Source organism: Barbus barbus (assembly GCF_936440315.1).
Source record: "Barbus barbus genome assembly, chromosome: 45".
NCBI lineage: Eukaryota > Metazoa > Chordata > Actinopteri > Cypriniformes > Cyprinidae > Barbus > Barbus barbus.
Genome location: NC_136723.1, coordinates 25,682,615 through 25,700,222, shown reverse-complemented (window position 1 = coordinate 25,700,222; position 17,608 = coordinate 25,682,615). Strand labels below are relative to the sequence as shown.

The 17,608-nt window shown below is 34.0% G+C and overlaps 1 protein-coding gene across 1 annotated transcript in view; it reads left to right on the top strand.

Moving 5' to 3' along the window:
* The window catches only part of cplane1 (ciliogenesis and planar polarity effector 1), a 52,302-nt gene that overhangs the window by 30,125 nt on the left and 4,569 nt on the right, over window positions 1–17,608 (top strand). The window contains exons 33-51 of the mRNA XM_079407590.1: window positions 1,060–1,365; window positions 2,242–2,703; window positions 3,564–3,730; window positions 4,232–4,334; window positions 4,407–4,455; window positions 5,431–5,565; window positions 5,637–5,708; window positions 6,372–6,496; window positions 6,588–6,783; window positions 8,205–8,425; window positions 11,220–11,301; window positions 11,386–11,514; window positions 13,135–13,170; window positions 13,273–13,306; window positions 13,388–13,519; window positions 14,782–14,941; window positions 16,088–16,146; window positions 16,220–16,330; window positions 16,440–16,591. Coding sequence (XP_079263716.1) covers window positions 1,060–1,365; window positions 2,242–2,703; window positions 3,564–3,730; window positions 4,232–4,334; window positions 4,407–4,455; window positions 5,431–5,565; window positions 5,637–5,708; window positions 6,372–6,496; window positions 6,588–6,783; window positions 8,205–8,425; window positions 11,220–11,301; window positions 11,386–11,514; window positions 13,135–13,170; window positions 13,273–13,306; window positions 13,388–13,519; window positions 14,782–14,941; window positions 16,088–16,146; window positions 16,220–16,330; window positions 16,440–16,591 — 2,731 coding nt within the window. The remainder of the gene's footprint in view (window positions 1–1,059; window positions 1,366–2,241; window positions 2,704–3,563; window positions 3,731–4,231; window positions 4,335–4,406; window positions 4,456–5,430; window positions 5,566–5,636; window positions 5,709–6,371; window positions 6,497–6,587; window positions 6,784–8,204; window positions 8,426–11,219; window positions 11,302–11,385; window positions 11,515–13,134; window positions 13,171–13,272; window positions 13,307–13,387; window positions 13,520–14,781; window positions 14,942–16,087; window positions 16,147–16,219; window positions 16,331–16,439; window positions 16,592–17,608) is intronic.

Sequence of the window (17,608 nt, the reverse complement as noted above, 5' to 3'; positions counted from 1 at the left end):
GCTGCACTGTAGGAGTTCAACCGAAGAACGCAGCGACTGAGAGTAAAAATAGAACTAATACAAATAATAACATTCAACTATTGTAATACAACTGCACTGCAAAATCAATGAAAAGTCAATATTTCACGATACTATAACAATAAGAAAATAACAATACTTTGTTCTTAATTTCTAATTTTGTTGGAAAACTTCAGTTTCTGTGAAAACAGGTTTACAAACATGTCAACAATAATTAGTCAATTTATATATATATTTAGAAATAATGATAGTAATAATAATTTATCAATATTATTTTTTATTAATCAATATATCAATTATTAACAATAATATATAAATTATTTTTTTAATGATGATTTTTTATTTGTAAATAATGATTACATTTGTATATATTATCTATAACATTTATAATAATAATAACTTATTATTATTAATAATAATTAATAAATAAAAAAGAGATGTTAAAGAGAATTGTTTGAAATACTTTGCCTAAATAATGGCACAAAACACAATGTTAGACCATTTGTGTTATTTATTGGTCAATATAATTTATTCATCAATATTATATATTTATTATATATTTATAATTTAGCAATAATAACAATGTGTCAATATGATAGATTTTTTTTGATCAATATTGTATATGTATTAATTTTTGAAAATGATTTAATAAATCATATTATTTATTTAATAATAATAGCATTTTTATTTATCAGTACTATTTATTTATTAATAATAAATTTGTATTTGTAAAAAAGGATTATTTGTAATTTGTCAGTATTTATTTATGAATAATTAATTAATTAAAATATATTTATTAATAATAATTAATAAAGAGTTGTTAAAGAGAATCGTTTGACATCAGTCATTAGCACAAAAAACAACAAACAACAATAAATCTAAATCTTTTATATAATTGTGAGATGTGTAAAAGTATTTTCGGCTCGTTATGAAAGTGTGGCGGGACAGATGAAATCTTTTTTCCAAGTAATTAATAGGAAACACTGATATGAATGTTTCAGTGCCCACACATTTATAGTTCCCGGTTTCCTTCTGTTTCAGCTGCAGCAAATCAACTTCATGAGTCTCATGCAGGTTGTTGGAGCATCTTTCTCAAACCTGCCGCTGTCTGGAGCCAGCGTGCTTCAGTCCAGTGCCGTTTTACCACAGACCGCTGCCAGACCTGCCCAGTGCCAGTCTCAGCCCGTCTGTATTACCCAGAATGCCCAGCACACTGCATGTGATGATACCAGCCTCCCAACACCAGCCACCGGACCGGAGAGGGTTAATAACAACCAGGATTTACATCCTGCGAATCTGGATCCACGTAATGAGATGGAACAGAGAAACCCAACCTGCAAACCTCAGGTAATATTAGTAATTAAATCAATAATATTGGTGTTATGTTAGTATTCATTACTTGGTAAAAATGGTATTTAATAATATTTTTTGAATGTTATTTTTATATTTTCATATTTCATTTTTAATTTTAGTTTAAATTTGAGTAATTTTATGTGCTTTTGTAATTTTTTCAGGTTTTGTTTTTTAAAAATATTTAAAAATTTTCTTATTTTTTTTAAATTAAGTTGTAGTTTATGTTTTTCATACATTTATATTTGACTTCATTTCAGCTTTATTTCCACTAATAAAAATGATTTGTAATAGTTATATATGTATTTTACATATGAATGTTTTTTTGGACATAAAGCTATAAGAATATATACTCAAAATTCATAAAAATATCTGAAAACAGAAAACGGAGAAAGCTGTCCATACATTTTGAAACTACCTTTTAAAACGATTTAAATGGTATTAAAATGTTTAATTGTTTGACCTTTTTTATGACCTTTTAACTTTGTACTCTGTTTACTTTAATTTGACTTTTTTAAAAGAACTTTTAATAACCAGTCAAAAGAATAGAAATTGTTGGTAGATGCCAAAAAATAATAAAATTGATCAATAACAATATAAATCATTTATTTATCAGTAATATTGAACAATAATAATAGTAATAATAACTAATAATAATAACTAAATTAATTTAATTTAATTTATTATTAGTTAACACAAATATTGTATTAATTATATTAGTATTACTATAATATTAATTTAAATTAATATTATTAATAAATATATGTATTTATTGATTGAATATTTCTTTATTTGTGAATAGTCCTATCATAAGCAGGAAATTGTACACTCAACTATATATAGTGACTGATATTTGACTTGAATCTGTCACAGGAAGTCCAGCAGTTGAGCATTCGGTCAGACTGGCCGCCGGAGGACGGTGGATCTCAGGGCCGGAGTCTGATCCCGACGTCCCGGGGGCTTCTGAGCACCGCTGATAACCAGGCGTCCTCCAGCGGCGTCTCTGAAGCTCCAGTAACACACAGACTCAGACTCCTGCAGCTGCGTGCTCCTGCTCCTGTGAGGGAGGCCTGGGGTCCAGACCTCACTTCATCTCGTGGGAACCTCCCCCCCGCTCAGTCTGACCCCTCCTGCGTCCGGCGAGCAGCATCAGTGGCTCCTCCATCTCTCCTTCAGACGCGCCGAGCTCAGCCTCCCGCTCCTGCTCTTCCTCTGCTGCGCTTTCACCCGGAGATCCAGCCGCACATCCCACAATCCACCACAGCAAAACCGCCCAGTCTGGGCCACTATCCCAGAATTCAGCTGCTGCACAGAGAGCCTGATCCACCCGCCGCTGTGAGTCTCCAACTCAATACCATTAGATTAACTAACTAGACTGTTATAGAAATACTTAACTATTTACTCCAGTAATCACATATATACTCATAACTTTTATATTGAATTTTATAACTTTGTATAATAATATGTTTAGTATAACTGAATATAATAGTAATAATAATGATGATAATAATAATTTTAAATAATATTTACTAAATAATTAATTAAATAATATTTATTTACTCTCAGCAGTAAAGAATATAAATTATCAAAATACTTTTAATTTTGTATAATATATTTTATAAATATTTATAGATTTATAGATTAACTCAAACACCAGACTGTTCTTTCCATTCTTTAATTAAGGTTAAAAATATCCTTATAAATATATATGATTTCCAAAACACTTTAAGCCCTTAAGCTCTGGGGCTATTTTGGGGAATTCCGCCTGCATTTGGCCTACCCAAATTAAAAAGCTTCCCATACCCACATGCAGAGGTGTATATACAAAAGTTTGGTATCATTTTAACAAAGAATATAAAAATAGGAATATCACTAATAGTGTGATTAAACAGTAAATTATTAATTTTCATCTTAAAATACTAAAGAAATGCATGTTCCTTTTGAAAAATGTTCCTTTTGACTCAACAATAAGACAACAAACAACTGAAACTTAAGAATTCCATTCTTTAATTAATGAATGATTCTGATAATTACACTTCACTGTAATATTCATATCTATAAGTGCGACACATTCAGTAATGTATTTTCACTCTTGTGCACTTGGTGAGTGATTCTCAGCAGAAGAGCTGTGATGCATGTGAGATTTTGATCAAAAGCACATTGATTTTGTGGTGCGTTCCTGTGTGTTTGTGCAGGTTCAGTGCTTCAGCAGGGCTCCGGTACGAACACCTCGTCTCATCCCGCTGCAAGAGCTGTTGAGATGGACCGCAGCGAGGCAGACGAGCGCCCAGACCAGACTACAGCTCTTAAAGACTGACCCTGTTCTGGAGAACAAGAGCACAAGCTGCCCATCCATCAAGAGGTGAGCGGCTCGAAACCACACGTCTGACCGCATACAGACCATTAACAAATCTGACCCCAGAGCACTAAACCAGTCATAAGGGTCGATTATGAAATCTGAAAGCTGAATAAATAATCTTTCCATTGATGTATGGTTTGTTATGATAGGACAATATTTGGCTGAGATACAACTATTAGAAAATCTGGAATCTGAGGGAGCAAAAAAATCTAAATATTGAGAAAATCTCCTTTAAAGTTGTTCAAATGAAGTTCTTAGCAATGCATATTACTAATCAGAAATGAAGTTTTGATATATTTACGGCAGGAAATTTACTAAATATCTTCATGGAACATGATCTTAATATCCTAATGATTTTTGTCATAAAAGAGAAATGTATAATTTTGATCCATACAATGTATTTTTGGCTATTGCTACAGATATACCTGTGTTACTCATGACTGCTTTTGTGCTGCAGAGACACATATTAGGTTTTTAAAAATATTCTGGCCTTGTCTCATTCAGACGGAAGAGGAGAGAGGAGAAGAAGAAGATTGCAGTCACTTTCAGACCAGAGGACTCCATCATTCCTCCGGAGGAGCTACAGACGTCTCTGGGTCCCAAAACTGTATGTGTTTTTGATGAACTATTCCTTTCAGTCACGTACAGTATAATCACAATCATCTTTTGTTCTGTTCAGCCTGCAGAAGACGTACCAGATCAGAACGAGGGTTACACCTTTCCTTCAGGTGAGGAAATATGAGTGCTAGTTTAACATTATTTATATTCCTTTTGTAGTATTTCTTAATATTGGGATCCAGCTTTTAATTTTATATTTCAATTACATTTTTTAATTTTAGAAATTGCTTTGATGTCTATTTAGTTTTAATTTCTTTTTATTTCAGGTTTAGTCATTTTAATATTTCAAATTTAACTTGTTTTTTATTTCAGTTAGTCGCTAAATTTACATATATGTGTGTATGTCTGTGAGTTATGTATGTATGCATGTATGTGTATATAAATGTGTATGTTATCTTTTAGGTAACACTTTATAATAACTGCGCTATGAATCATTAATAGTCAGTTCATCCTTTATAAAGCATTGTTTCATCATTAATAGTCATTAGTAAGCCGTTTATAAATAGAGCTTGTAAATGAGTTTTTCTTGAGCATATCTATAATGTTTAATAATTGTGTTTTCATACTTTATTAACAATCAATTTATAATTTCTAAATTATTACGTTATTTACAAACCAGTTATTTAGTTGTCAGTGGTTCATAAGATCATTTAGAAAGTGTAAGTAAATGATTAATTATCTATTTAAATATACATTTATGAATCTTATTATTTAGACACATGATAATAGTTGCTCAGTATGTTAATAAATGCTTTATTAATATATTCCTGCATTAATTCATGATTAAATCAGGTAGTTATAAAACATTTAGTAGTTGCCAGATGTCTGTTTGTGAGAGCTCATCTAAAGTGAGGAATATTTATACCTTAAATATGTTTTATAATTTTTTTTAGTTTAGTTTAGGCAACATTTCAAATTTTGAAGTTGGGGTTATTTATTTATTTATTTATTTAAATGTAATTTAAGCATTATTTCAGTTACTGAAAGCAGTTTTAGTAAACAAGACCAGCACTGCTTCCCCAAACTCTGCCTGTCTTTCTTATTTTCTTCAGCTGTAGATGAAATGTACATGTCTCTGTGCTCAGGCTGCTTTGACTCGGAGTTGTCGGGACAGCGGTTGTTGGAGAAGGCTTACATCACCTCGGCTGAGCTGCATGCGTTCGCCTCCACGCAGAAGACTCCTCCTGAGATCCAGGACGCCTGGACAAACACTGAAGCAGGTCTGTGGTCAGATCACTGAGATCACACACTTTAACTTCACTGATGTAACTTCTGCCTTTGTTTACTCCAGAACCACCTCGCTCCATCACAGATAAAGCCGTTTCTGTCCAGCTGCCTTCATCTCCCAGCATGCCATCTGCTCGTGAGTTCATGAGATTAATCTGGGTCCAAAATGAGCACTTGAGATGCATCAAAATTAAAATCGCATTTTTAGCTAGTAAATAAACTTTTAATAACATAACTTTTTTTAAACATTGCAAAAGGGTTCAAATTTTTGTTGCATTAGAAACAGTTTTTTTCTATAAGCATCATAAACAAATTAAATTAAAGAAACGAAGATGGTCTTTACTAAAGAAAAAAATAAGCGACAGAAAATTGATAATTTAGCATAATTTCCCTGAAAAAATAAACAAATAAAAATCTCACACACACACACAAAATATTTTAAATATTTAATTAAATTGTTTATATTATTTAAATTTGAAGTACTGAAAAAAATAAAACTGAAATAAAAATAAGAGCTATATAGACATTAAAAAATTAAAATAATAAAAACATAACAAATTTATTAAAACTTTAAATTTAAATGAAAATGGAACAAACTAATTATAAAAATGTAAAATGTTAATAAATACTCTAATATCAGTGATACACTGTGAAAATAACACTGATGCATGCTATCGGATGATGAAAACAATCAGCAATAGAAAATCATGGAGAATAAAGGAATATTTAGTGTAGTTTGCAGCATTATTTATCTCATTATTTGTGTATGTTGCTGCACGTCTGATGTGTTTCTCCACAGCTGGAGGAGGGCTGATAGATGCTGCTCCTGTAGTTCCTCCTGATGTTTTCTTGAATCTTCACTACTCTAAAGAAAAATCATCATATCCGGAGAACAGAAGCCCTGCGGAGTCTAACGCAGATCTTGTAGGGAAACGCTGCAATTAAAACCATATTCTAATCTAATAATGCTTGAACCGTTTGAGAGTGAGAGTTTGGATCATCTCTGTTATTGCAGAATCCCGAGGGACGACGGTTCATTAACGTGATCGATCTGACAGACGACTCTCTCCTTCAGAATCTGCCTCCGTCGCCGCCCTCATCTGCTCAGCTCCACCTACTAGCGGCGTCTGTCGTAAACCCCGCCCACAAACCTGACTTAAGCCCCGCCCCTGACAACTCTGAGCACTTCACTCTGGCTGGAGAGAACCCAGGTACACTGCTATTTTACATGGAGAAGCACTAATAAAACCATCTTTCAGTGCAGAGATTGGCAAATGGTTTTGGCATTTGACCTAAAATATAATTTAATATTTCAGTAATAATTGACAGCAGAGGCTCTCTCTTTGAATCATTGATTCACACGATTCGTTCAAAACGCGGATTCATTCGGAAACTAAACACCGCTGTGTTGCTCACAGACACAACAATTGTGCTGTGGCTTTAAAGGAAATATATTCTTTGCCAAATTGAGCAAAAACATAATATTGTGTTTAAAATATAACACAATATCAACTTCTTATTTACTGAACTGTTGTATAAAATCACATTTAAACTTGTGATATTTGGGACAAAATCAGCACTCGTGTGATAGCCTACTGCTTCCCTGCTCCTGTGTTATCATATGATATAAATATGAGACAAAAACACATACAGGGGCATTTTTGCACCAGTATCTTGAGTTTTAGGGCATAACTGCATTTATAGAGTTGCTGCTCTGCGTCATATTTGTCATTAAAAAAAATTAAACATATAAAATGTAAGAAAATGTAAAATTGTGAAATATTATTAGAATGTAAAACAGCTGTTTTCTATGTGAATATGTGTTAAACTGTAATGTATTTCTGTGATCTGCAGCTGTATTTTCAGCATCATTACTCCAGTCTTCAGTGTCATGATCTTCAGAAATCATTATAATATACTGATTTATAATCAATGTTGAAACTGTTGTGCTGCTTCATATATTAATTTGGAACCTGTGATACTTTTTTTCAGGATTCTTTGATGAATAAAAAGTGAAAAACAAGAGCATTTATTTAAAATATAAATATTTTTAACAATATATACTACCGTTCAAAAGTTTGGGGTCAGAGAATTTTTATTCTTTCTTTTTTTGAAAGAAATTAAAACTTCTGTTCAGCAAGGATGTGTTAAATTGATAAGAAGTGATAGCAAAGATTTATATTTTGTATAAATGCTGTTCTTTTTTTACTTTTGATTCATCAAAAAAATCCTGAAAAAAGTACAGCAGTTTCCAAAAAAATATTTGGCAGCACAACTGTTGCCAACATAGATAATTCTAATAATAAATCAGTATATTAGAATGATTTCTGAAGGATCATGTGACACTGAAGACTGGAGTAATGCGTCACAGAAATAAATTATGTTTTAAAGTAAATTAAAATAGAAATCATTATTTTATATTGTAATAACATTTTACAATATTACAGTTTTTTTCTGTATTTTTGTTCAAATAAATGCAGCCTTGTTGAGCAGAAGAGACTTTAAAAACATAAGTCTACTGATCCCAAACGTTTGAGCGGCTGGGTATTTCAGGGAGGCACATACCAATCCGTCATGTTTGTGTACCGTTACACTTCTACTGTCTAGACTAACTGGTCTGGTCCTCCTGCAGGTCCCTCCGTAGTGTGCGTGTCTCCTGAAGCCGTTCTCGGCGGAGACCCCGTGACTCTGAGCGTCCTGACGGGCATTCGAGCGTCTCCTCCATGCGCTCTGGACCGGCTGCTGATGTCCAGGAGTCAGATCTCAGCGCAGCTGTCAGAGATGGATGCTCAGCTGCTCAGACTGCAGAGCATCGCCGATCACATCGACCGAGAGTTCGCCAACACCAGACTGGTAAGACTGCTGATGAGCTGCACCATGGGAAACGCTCTGACTAGGGCTGCACGATAAATCGCAATGTAATCGCGATTAGACAAAAGCTGCGATATTCATGCACATCTTGTCTGTGAAGCACAGTTCTGTGATCAGTAGTAAATCTCCATCAAACTCCAAATATTTACATTTAATTATTTAGCAGACGCTTTTATCCAAAGTGACTTACAAATGAGGAAAATAGAAGCAATCAAAACCAACAAAAGAGCGACAGTATACAAGCGCTGTGACAAGTCTCGGTTAGCTTAACGCAGTGCACATAGAAAGTGTTTTTTGTTTTTATAATGAAAACAAGTAGTGTTAGAGGGTCAGATAGATACAAAGAAGACAGATAGATAAAACAGAATTAGAACAGAGAGTGCTAGAGTTCGAGGGTCAAATAAAGATGGAAGAGATGTGTTTTTAGCCGTTTCTTGAAGATGGGTAAGGACTCAGCTGCTCAGATTGAGTTGGGCAGGTCACCAGATGGGAACAGTTAATGAAAAAGTCTGTGAAAGTGATTTTGTGCCTCTTTGGGATGAACAATAATGCGTCGAAAGAATGCAAGCTTCTAGAGGCACATAATTCTGAAGTAATGCATTTAGGTAAAGGGATGCAGAGCCAGAGCTGGTTTTGTAGGCATTAATGCCTTTAATTTTATGCAAGCAGCTATTGGTAGCCAGTGCAAACTGATGAACAGAGGTGTGACGTGCATTCTTTTTGGCTCATTAAAATGAATCTGGCAGTGGCATTCTGGATTAATTGTAGAGGTTTGATAGAACTGTCTGGAAGACCTGCCAAGAGAGCATTGCAATAGTCCAGCCTGGACAGAACAAGAGCTTGAACAGGGAGTTGTGAAGCATGTTCTGAAAGAAAGGGCCTGATCTTCTTGATGTTGAATAAAGACCATATGCAGGACTGGGCAGTTTTAGCAATGTGGTCTGAGAAATTCAGCTCATCATCAATCACAACTCCAAGGTTTCTGGCTGTTTTTGAAGGAGTGATGGTTGATGTGCCAATCTGGATGGTGAATTTGTGATGAAGCGATGGGTTTGCTGGAACCACAAACAGTTCTGTCTTAGCTAGGTTGAGTTGAAGGTGATGGTCCTTCATTCATCAAGAAATGTCTGTTAGACAAGCTGAGATGTGAGCAGCTATCGTCGGATCATCAGGATGGAATGAGAGGTAGAGTTGAGTGTCATCAGCATAGCAGTGATATGAAAAGCCATGTTTCTGAATGACAGAACCTAGTGATGCCATGTAGACAGAAAAGAGAAGTGGTCCAAGAACTGAGCCCTGAGGCACCCCAGTAGCTAGATGTTGCGACTTGGATACCTCTCCTCTCAAATACGCCCCGCAGAAGAACCAGGAAATCCCGATAGCGCCAGCTGGATAAAAAGCTTTAATATAGCTTTAACTGCTTTCATTGATTCAGGGTAACTAATAAACACACGACTACGACCAGTGTTGCCAAGTCCATGGTTTTCCTGCGGGATTGTACTACTTTAAAGGCCAATCCACACCACACAGACAAATAGCAACAAACAAGTTGACTCAAGTTGGCTGTTGCATTTACAATTTTATGAGAAATAAAGTGTCATGTTCACACTGCCCAAAAAACAAAACAAACAAAAGTCCTCAAAATTATTGAAAATAATTAAACTGCCAGTAATAAAAAAAGCAAAGGACAAATGCAATAGAATAAAAAGATACAAATGAATCAAACTGTGCTTTTAATGTTTTTTATGTAAGTCTCAAGAAGTTAACAGCCTACTACAGAAATGAATAATCAAATGTAAAATAAAACTGCATAGTCTTCACTGTAAGAATGAAACTTTCTTTGTTTCTTATTAAAGCTACAAAAGTCCTTCACTCAAGAGCAGTGTGTGCTTTTGAATTTGTCTTTTGTTGTTTGATTAATATTAAGCACACAGTCAGCAGCAGGAATATTAGCCCGCTGTCACTTTAAGAGCCACACTTACCGTTACACGTGTATTATTTTCATTCTCAACTCTTTACGTTCATTTATTACATAAGTGCGTTTTTGCTTGAAACAAGCTAAATAATCTGCCAATGGGGTTATTCAAATTCAAAAAGAAAACAATTATTTTGCTTACCCCATTGGCAGATTATTTAGCTTGTTCTAAGCAAAAATTCACTTAATTTTGTCTTGTTTTTTCTGAAAACAAGACAGTAATTTTTACTTCTTGATTTAAGAATTTGTACATATTTTGGCCAGAAACAAGACACAAATCTCTGTAAGAAAAGCATTTTTTGCCGTGTTGTGTTTCACTTGTGCTTAGTCAGTTGCTGAATGTTATGGTGTCGTTCTGCTCCTTGTTTCTCCCGTGTTTTGGTTGTTTCTTTGTGCTTGTTTCGATATTAAACTGCCTGTATTTAGATCCACATTCCCTGCCTGCCTACTTCATCCTCCAGCTCATAACAACAACATGTTATTAAATAACACGGGATGGTATTTTCTCGTGATTTCAGAAGGAGCAGCATTTACTACAGAACCGTAGTTCACTGAGAAGCTACGTAAACAGCTGTCATTATTGCGAACGATTTCTTCTATTTCATAATCGCATGATGATATCGTTTTCTATTTGTGTTGCTTGTCAGTGAGCTACGGCTCTGTGTAGTAAATGCCGCTCCATCTGAAAGCATGTGATGGAGATTTACTACTAATCACAGAACCGGCTTTACTGGCGAGATGCTCGTGACTATCGCATTCGATTAATGGTGCAGCCCTAGTTCTGACTGTGCTCTCCTTCAGCTGGTGAACACTATTGAGACGCTGAGTCCTTCAGTGATGGAGAAGAAACCTCAGTCCAGCTCTCTCAGAGTCACACAAGAAGGTGAGACGACTTCAGTAGCTTTATATAGAGAAATAAAGTAGAATAAACCAGGCCGTTTAACAGTTCTGCTGAATGTGTGAACAGTGAGGAGTTACGGTCCTTCACCGCATCGGTTTGGAGCCACGGCCGACCCAGAGAGACAAGATGAGGAGGTTTTGTCTTCTTCTGTATTGACCCGGAGTTCAGTCCATCACGAGCGCTTTCCTCCCACAGGTACATTATCATCTCTCCTCACATGCTCACAGAACATGGCTTTTCATTAGGGGTGGGAGAAAATATCGCTTTACCTAACTATAGCTACTCTTTAAAACGATTTAAAAATGACTAAAACGATATACAAAGTAGCATAGCACTTTATTTTATTTCAGAAAGTATTTTTTCTACTCATTTGATTGAACATTTGATTATTATATTCATGTGCAAGTTCAGGGTTTCATGGTTCAAGGTACTTTAAAATAAACTGTGTATGTGTATGCTTCTGAAATAAAAGCTCAGAAAGATGCATTGTTTTTGTTAATATGGCTCATCACATACAGTCTCTTTAAGGGTATAAGCAACTATTTTCCATTGTCTAGTCTTTAATAAGCAAACAAAATACACAATAATTTGTAATATCGAATTGCAATAGTTATATAATCGCAATACTCAATTATCGCAATATACACTACCGGTCAAAAGTTTTAGAACAGTAAGATTTTTTATGTTTTTTAAAGAAGTCTCTTCTGCTCGCCAAGCCTGCATTTATTTGATCCAAAGTACAGAAAAAACAGTAAAATTGAAATATTTTTACTATTTAAAATAACTGTTTTCTGTTTGAATACATTTTAAAATGTAATTTATTCCTGTGATTTCAAAGCTGAATTTTTAGCATCATTACTCCAGTCACATGATCCTTCAGAAATCATTCTAATATGCTGATTGGCTGTTCAAGAAATGTTTATTATTATTTTTATTATTATCTGAAAAAATTAACGTTTTATTTATTTATTATTATTTTGCTTCTGCGGAATGTTTGAAACTTGATAAGGGATTTGGCACTTGCTAAGTGAACACGCATACAGAAGTCATGGACATGATTTAAAAAGGTTGTCTGAAAAATAGTCAAACTTGTCAAATAGTCGTATTATTCATGGTCAAAAATGACTACATTGGAAACGAACGGGAAGCGTTTGGTAGTGCGCCAGAACAAAACCTTACTGAAAGCTCATTTTTTGAGATATCAACCTCAAATTTTGAACACAACTTTAGATTTCTGACTTTTAAATGTTTTAAAATAGTGTTTTTGTGCGACCTCATGTTGTGTCAATCACGTTTACACACTGCCTCTGAAATGTTCCTATGTCATAAAAAAGGTTTGATGTTCTGTGTTTTTGCATCCGTAACAAGCATTTTGATAGGAAAGAATGAGGAATACGAAAAACCCCCCGGAAAAACATGAATATTTCAGACTCGGTGTGCAATGACCTTAAGTCTGCGCTTCAAAGCTTTCAAGATTTATGACCGTTTGAGTTGGAAATTTCATTTTATGCTCAAAAAAGTGGTTTACAGGTAATAAATGGATCATAACTATTCCATTAATATAATTTAGTACCATAAAATCCCATAAAAATACAAAATGTTAAATAAAAAACATTATCCAACTAATATATAGTACATTAATTTAATTGAAATGAAAAATTCCATGTGAACAACATAATTTCTTGTAAACGCACAGCATGTTTGTGTAGTTTTTAAAGTGCTTTATGAATAAATTAGTCTGTTCATTGCATGGTTTTGTGTATTAAAAGGTAGGTTCGTCAGGTCCCTGCTTTAACATGATCTGTTTGTTTTCAGTGAAACTGGAGCAGCGTGAGCCAGATACTGATCCTGGTGAGTGACGTGTATCACACACACACACGCACACACACACACACACACACACACCTACAGCTGAAGTCATGGATGTGTGTGTCTCTGGTTCTTTTCCTGCAGATCTGACGGAGTGTTTGCTTGAGAATCCTGTGACGTGAGTCTGAAGTATTGGACTCTTTGACAGTGATTTCTCTGTATTTGTCGTTCTGATTTTATTGTGTGTTTTTCTCGTCAGGCCGGAGGAGGAGACTCTCGGTGTCAGCGGCCTCAGTGATGTGAAGGATATTTTGTGTGAGTTAATCAGGGACGGCGCTTTATCCCGATCAGCGCTGGATCTGTCTCGATCAGGAACACTTCATCTGAGCAGGTGAGCTCACTAGGATGGTTAAAGCAACCTAATACGCCTTTGTAGGAGTTATAGCACGTATTATTCCCTCTTAAGGTGTAAGTCAAAGTCTCTTTCATCAAAAACAGTCATAGTTGAGCAGTTTTTGCTCAGATGCAATGTAGTTTTAGTATACTATTATAGTTTTTAGTAATATTTTGTATTAAGTTTCATTTTTGTTAACATTTTTATTAGCTTTGTAGTTTTTTTTAGTCTATATGATTTTTATTAATTTTGTTTGTTTTATTTATTTTAGTAATCAAAATGAGAAATGTTGCCAATAACTAAAATAAAATATGCAAAGCTTAAAATAATTTTATTTTAGTTAGTTGCCATTTTAATATTTTGAATTAGTTTCCATTTTCTTTCTAATTTTAGTTAACATTTTTTATTGATTTGTTGTTGTTGTTTGTGTGTTTTTTATGTTTTTATTAGTTTAAGTTTTAATATAATTTTTTTGTTTAGTTGAAAGCCTAAAATGATTAAAACTAAAAAACTATGTGACCCTGGAGCACAAAACCAGTCTTAAGTGTACATTTGTCGAAATTGAGATTTATACATCATCTGAAAGCTGAATAAATACTCTTTCCATTGATGATTTGATTTGTGTCATAAAAGAGAAATGTATAATTTTGATCCATACAATGTATTGTTGGCTATTGCTACAGATATACCTGTGTTACTCATGACTGCTTTTGTGCTGCAGGAACACATATAGATGTTTAAGAATAATGGAAAAATAAACCCTAACTCAAAATATTAATAAAATCTACTGTAATAATTGTATTAAATGTATTGTTATTTTAAATATGTCTCTATGTTGCCACTAATTAGAAAATAAAATATATAAAACTTAAAATTATTTTAACTTTAATTTTAATTTTTATCTTTCTATTTTCTTTTTCACTTTAATCAACATTTTATTGATTAACTGAAAACAAGAAGAGTAAATGAATAAAACCTATATAGTCACTAATAAACACACAACAAATGAATAAAATGCTATCTAAAATTAAAAAGAAAATGGAAAAATAAAAATTACCTCTAAATTTTGATAAAATGAAATAAAGTATAAGGTTTGGATTTTTTATTTTATTTCGGTCAGCGAAAATGATTTGAATAGTTTTAGTTACCCTGTTTGGATCTAATTGATCTGTGTTATGATTGGCTAAGTAGGTCAGTGAGTGATGCGTGACATATTTATTGATTGATTTGATTGGTCTGCGTATCTGTGGTGGCGGCAGGTCAGAGGTCAAGCCGAGCGGAGCCATGATGGAGGAGGAGCGCAGGGATCTGAGGAGGTGGATGAGGAGGAAACAGAGAGAACGACTGACGGAGTACAGAAAACAGAGAGAAGAGAAGAGAGAGAAAGAGCGCAGACCCTTCATCTCTCCAGCTAAACATGTGAGATGCTGCAGATCAAACCAGACTGCAATTATTCCTTTTAGTTTCCTTTTAGTCTTTCTTCATCTTGAGAAAAACCTGTTTCTGTTGGGTTATAAATTAGGATTCTCCAACAGTTGCTAATATTTATTTCAACATTGATTATATGAATATTTACATTTTTATAAATACTTAAACTTCTGTTTAAAAGTCTGGAGTCGGTAAGATTTGTTTAATGTTTTTCAAAGAGTCTCTTATTGCTCACCAAGGCTGCGTTTATTTGATTAAAAATACAATAAAAGCTGTAATATTGTGAAATATTATTATCATTTAAAATAACTGTTCTCTATTGCAGTGTATCTTAAACTGTAATTTATTTCTGTGTATTTCCAGCATCATTACTGCAGTCTTCAGTGTCACATGATCTTCAGAAATCATAATAATATACTGATTTACTGCTCAACAAACATTTCTGATTATTATCAATGTTGAACACAGTTGATGTTTTTGTGGAAACTGAGATACATTTGATTTTTCAGGATTCACAGATGAACAAAGTTCAAAAGAACAGCATTTATTTGAAACAAATCTTTTGTAACAAATATCTTTACTGTCACTTTTGATCAGTTTAATGCATCCTTGAAGAATAAAAAGATTTTAAAAGTAGTTTTTATATATTTTACATATTAAAAATAATTAATAATATTAAAATATCTAAATAATTGTAATATATAATTTAATCTTTATTTAATTAATAAAATATAAAAATATCTACATATAAAATGTGCTAAATTCGGCACAATGCATGAAATGGAAACATTTATGTTAAAATTGTCCCTTTTCAAATAAATAAAAATAATAATAAATATAGATTTTTTTAATGTATAAATCAAATTTAATAACAATTAAGAATAAATATTTTTTTTTTATCAGCCATAGTATTATCTAGAGACTGAACACTGCAGCTATAAACCTTAAATCCAGCACTTTCTGTGAACGGATCAGTGCTGTGAATTTCCACACATATTTTATGCAGCTTTAGTTCTATACTAAAAAACTGTCTAGCTTTTTCCACACGTATTTAAGTCTTTAAGTGAAGCTTGGAGTTTTAGTTTTACACAAAAGCCTGTTAGTAACGTTATTCTTCTGAATAATTCATTCCTGCAGCAGAATCCAGCCTCTGTAGATCTGGCAACCAGCAAGAAAACCAAAGAAGAGCGAGACAGGTATGATTGTGCGTGTGCTCAACTAACATACGCTGGTTTTCACGCGTGCTTGATGTGATCCGTGTGCGTTTAGGCTGCTTCTTCAGGAGCATCATGAACAGAGAGCGCGTGACGCCTGCGGTCTGATCTCTGAGCTGCTCACCACACCCATCAACCTTCCCACAAACCCACAGCACAGCCTCAGGTGCATTCTGGGATTGCCTCCTCTGTGCAGGCTGCAGTTGTTGTTTTTGATGAAGATCCAGTGCTTTGTTTGGAGAAATCCATGCTGAACATCCTGCTTTGTGTTTCAGGAGCACCATTCAGTCCTCCGGGAAAAATAAGAGGATTCCCAGGAGTCAGAGCGGACCACAGGCTTCTCTGGGAAAGACCGTCGTGCTTCAGAGGAAAGCTGCAGCGAAAACACACGGCTCTTTGAGCGGCAGACTTGGCCTGCACAGACCAGGTTAATATTTGTTTCATTATTTCATTTATAAATGTGAGCCATGCTGGCAAAACGAGTCGGAATGAGCAAATATTCAAAAATGTGACCCTGGAGCACAAAACCAGTCATAAGGATCATTGTTTGGAAATTGAGATTTATGCATCATCTGAATAAATAATCTCTCCATTGATGTATGGTTTGTTATGATAGGACAATATTTGTCTGAGATACAACTATTTGAAAATCTGGAATCTGAGGGAGCAAAAAAATCTAAATATTGAGAAAATCTCCTTTAAAGTTGTTCAAATGAAGTTCTTAGCAATGCATATTACTAATCAGAAATGAAGTTTTGATATATTTATGGTAGGAAATTTACTAAATATCTTCATGGAGCATGATCTTAATATCCTAATGATTTTTGTCATAAAAGAGAAATGTATAATTTTGATCCATACAATGTATTGTTGGCTATTGCTACAAATAGACCTGTGGTTATATCTGAAGTGGGTAGGGGAGTCCCCCAAGGATCTGTATTGGGGCCATTATTATTTACTATATATATAAACTGTCTAGACGTTAATATTGAAAATGCAAGGTTCCACTTGAATGCAGACGACACTGTCATCTGTTGTTCTGCTCCTACACAACAACAAGCTCTGGGTGATTTACAATCAGCGTTTGATAACAAAATTAATGTGGTTATCAAATTCTGGAAATTCTTTAGATGGTTGTATTGCTCTCTGAGCTCTGCAAGGGAGACTGATCGCATTAGTGTCAGAATATAAGTACCTGGGCATCATAATTGATGACACACTACGTTTTAATTCACATATTAATTATTTGAGACAAAAGTTAAAGAAGCAGCTAGGATTTTATTTGAGAAATAAGCCTTGCTTTTCATTTAACGCAAGGAAGAAGCTTGTGTCTGTAAGTTTTTTTTACTGATTCTTGACTACAGGGATGTAGTGTATCATCATCATGCCTCTTCTGATCTTCTTGCCTCTCTGGAAGCTGTGTATCATGGTTTATTATGGATTG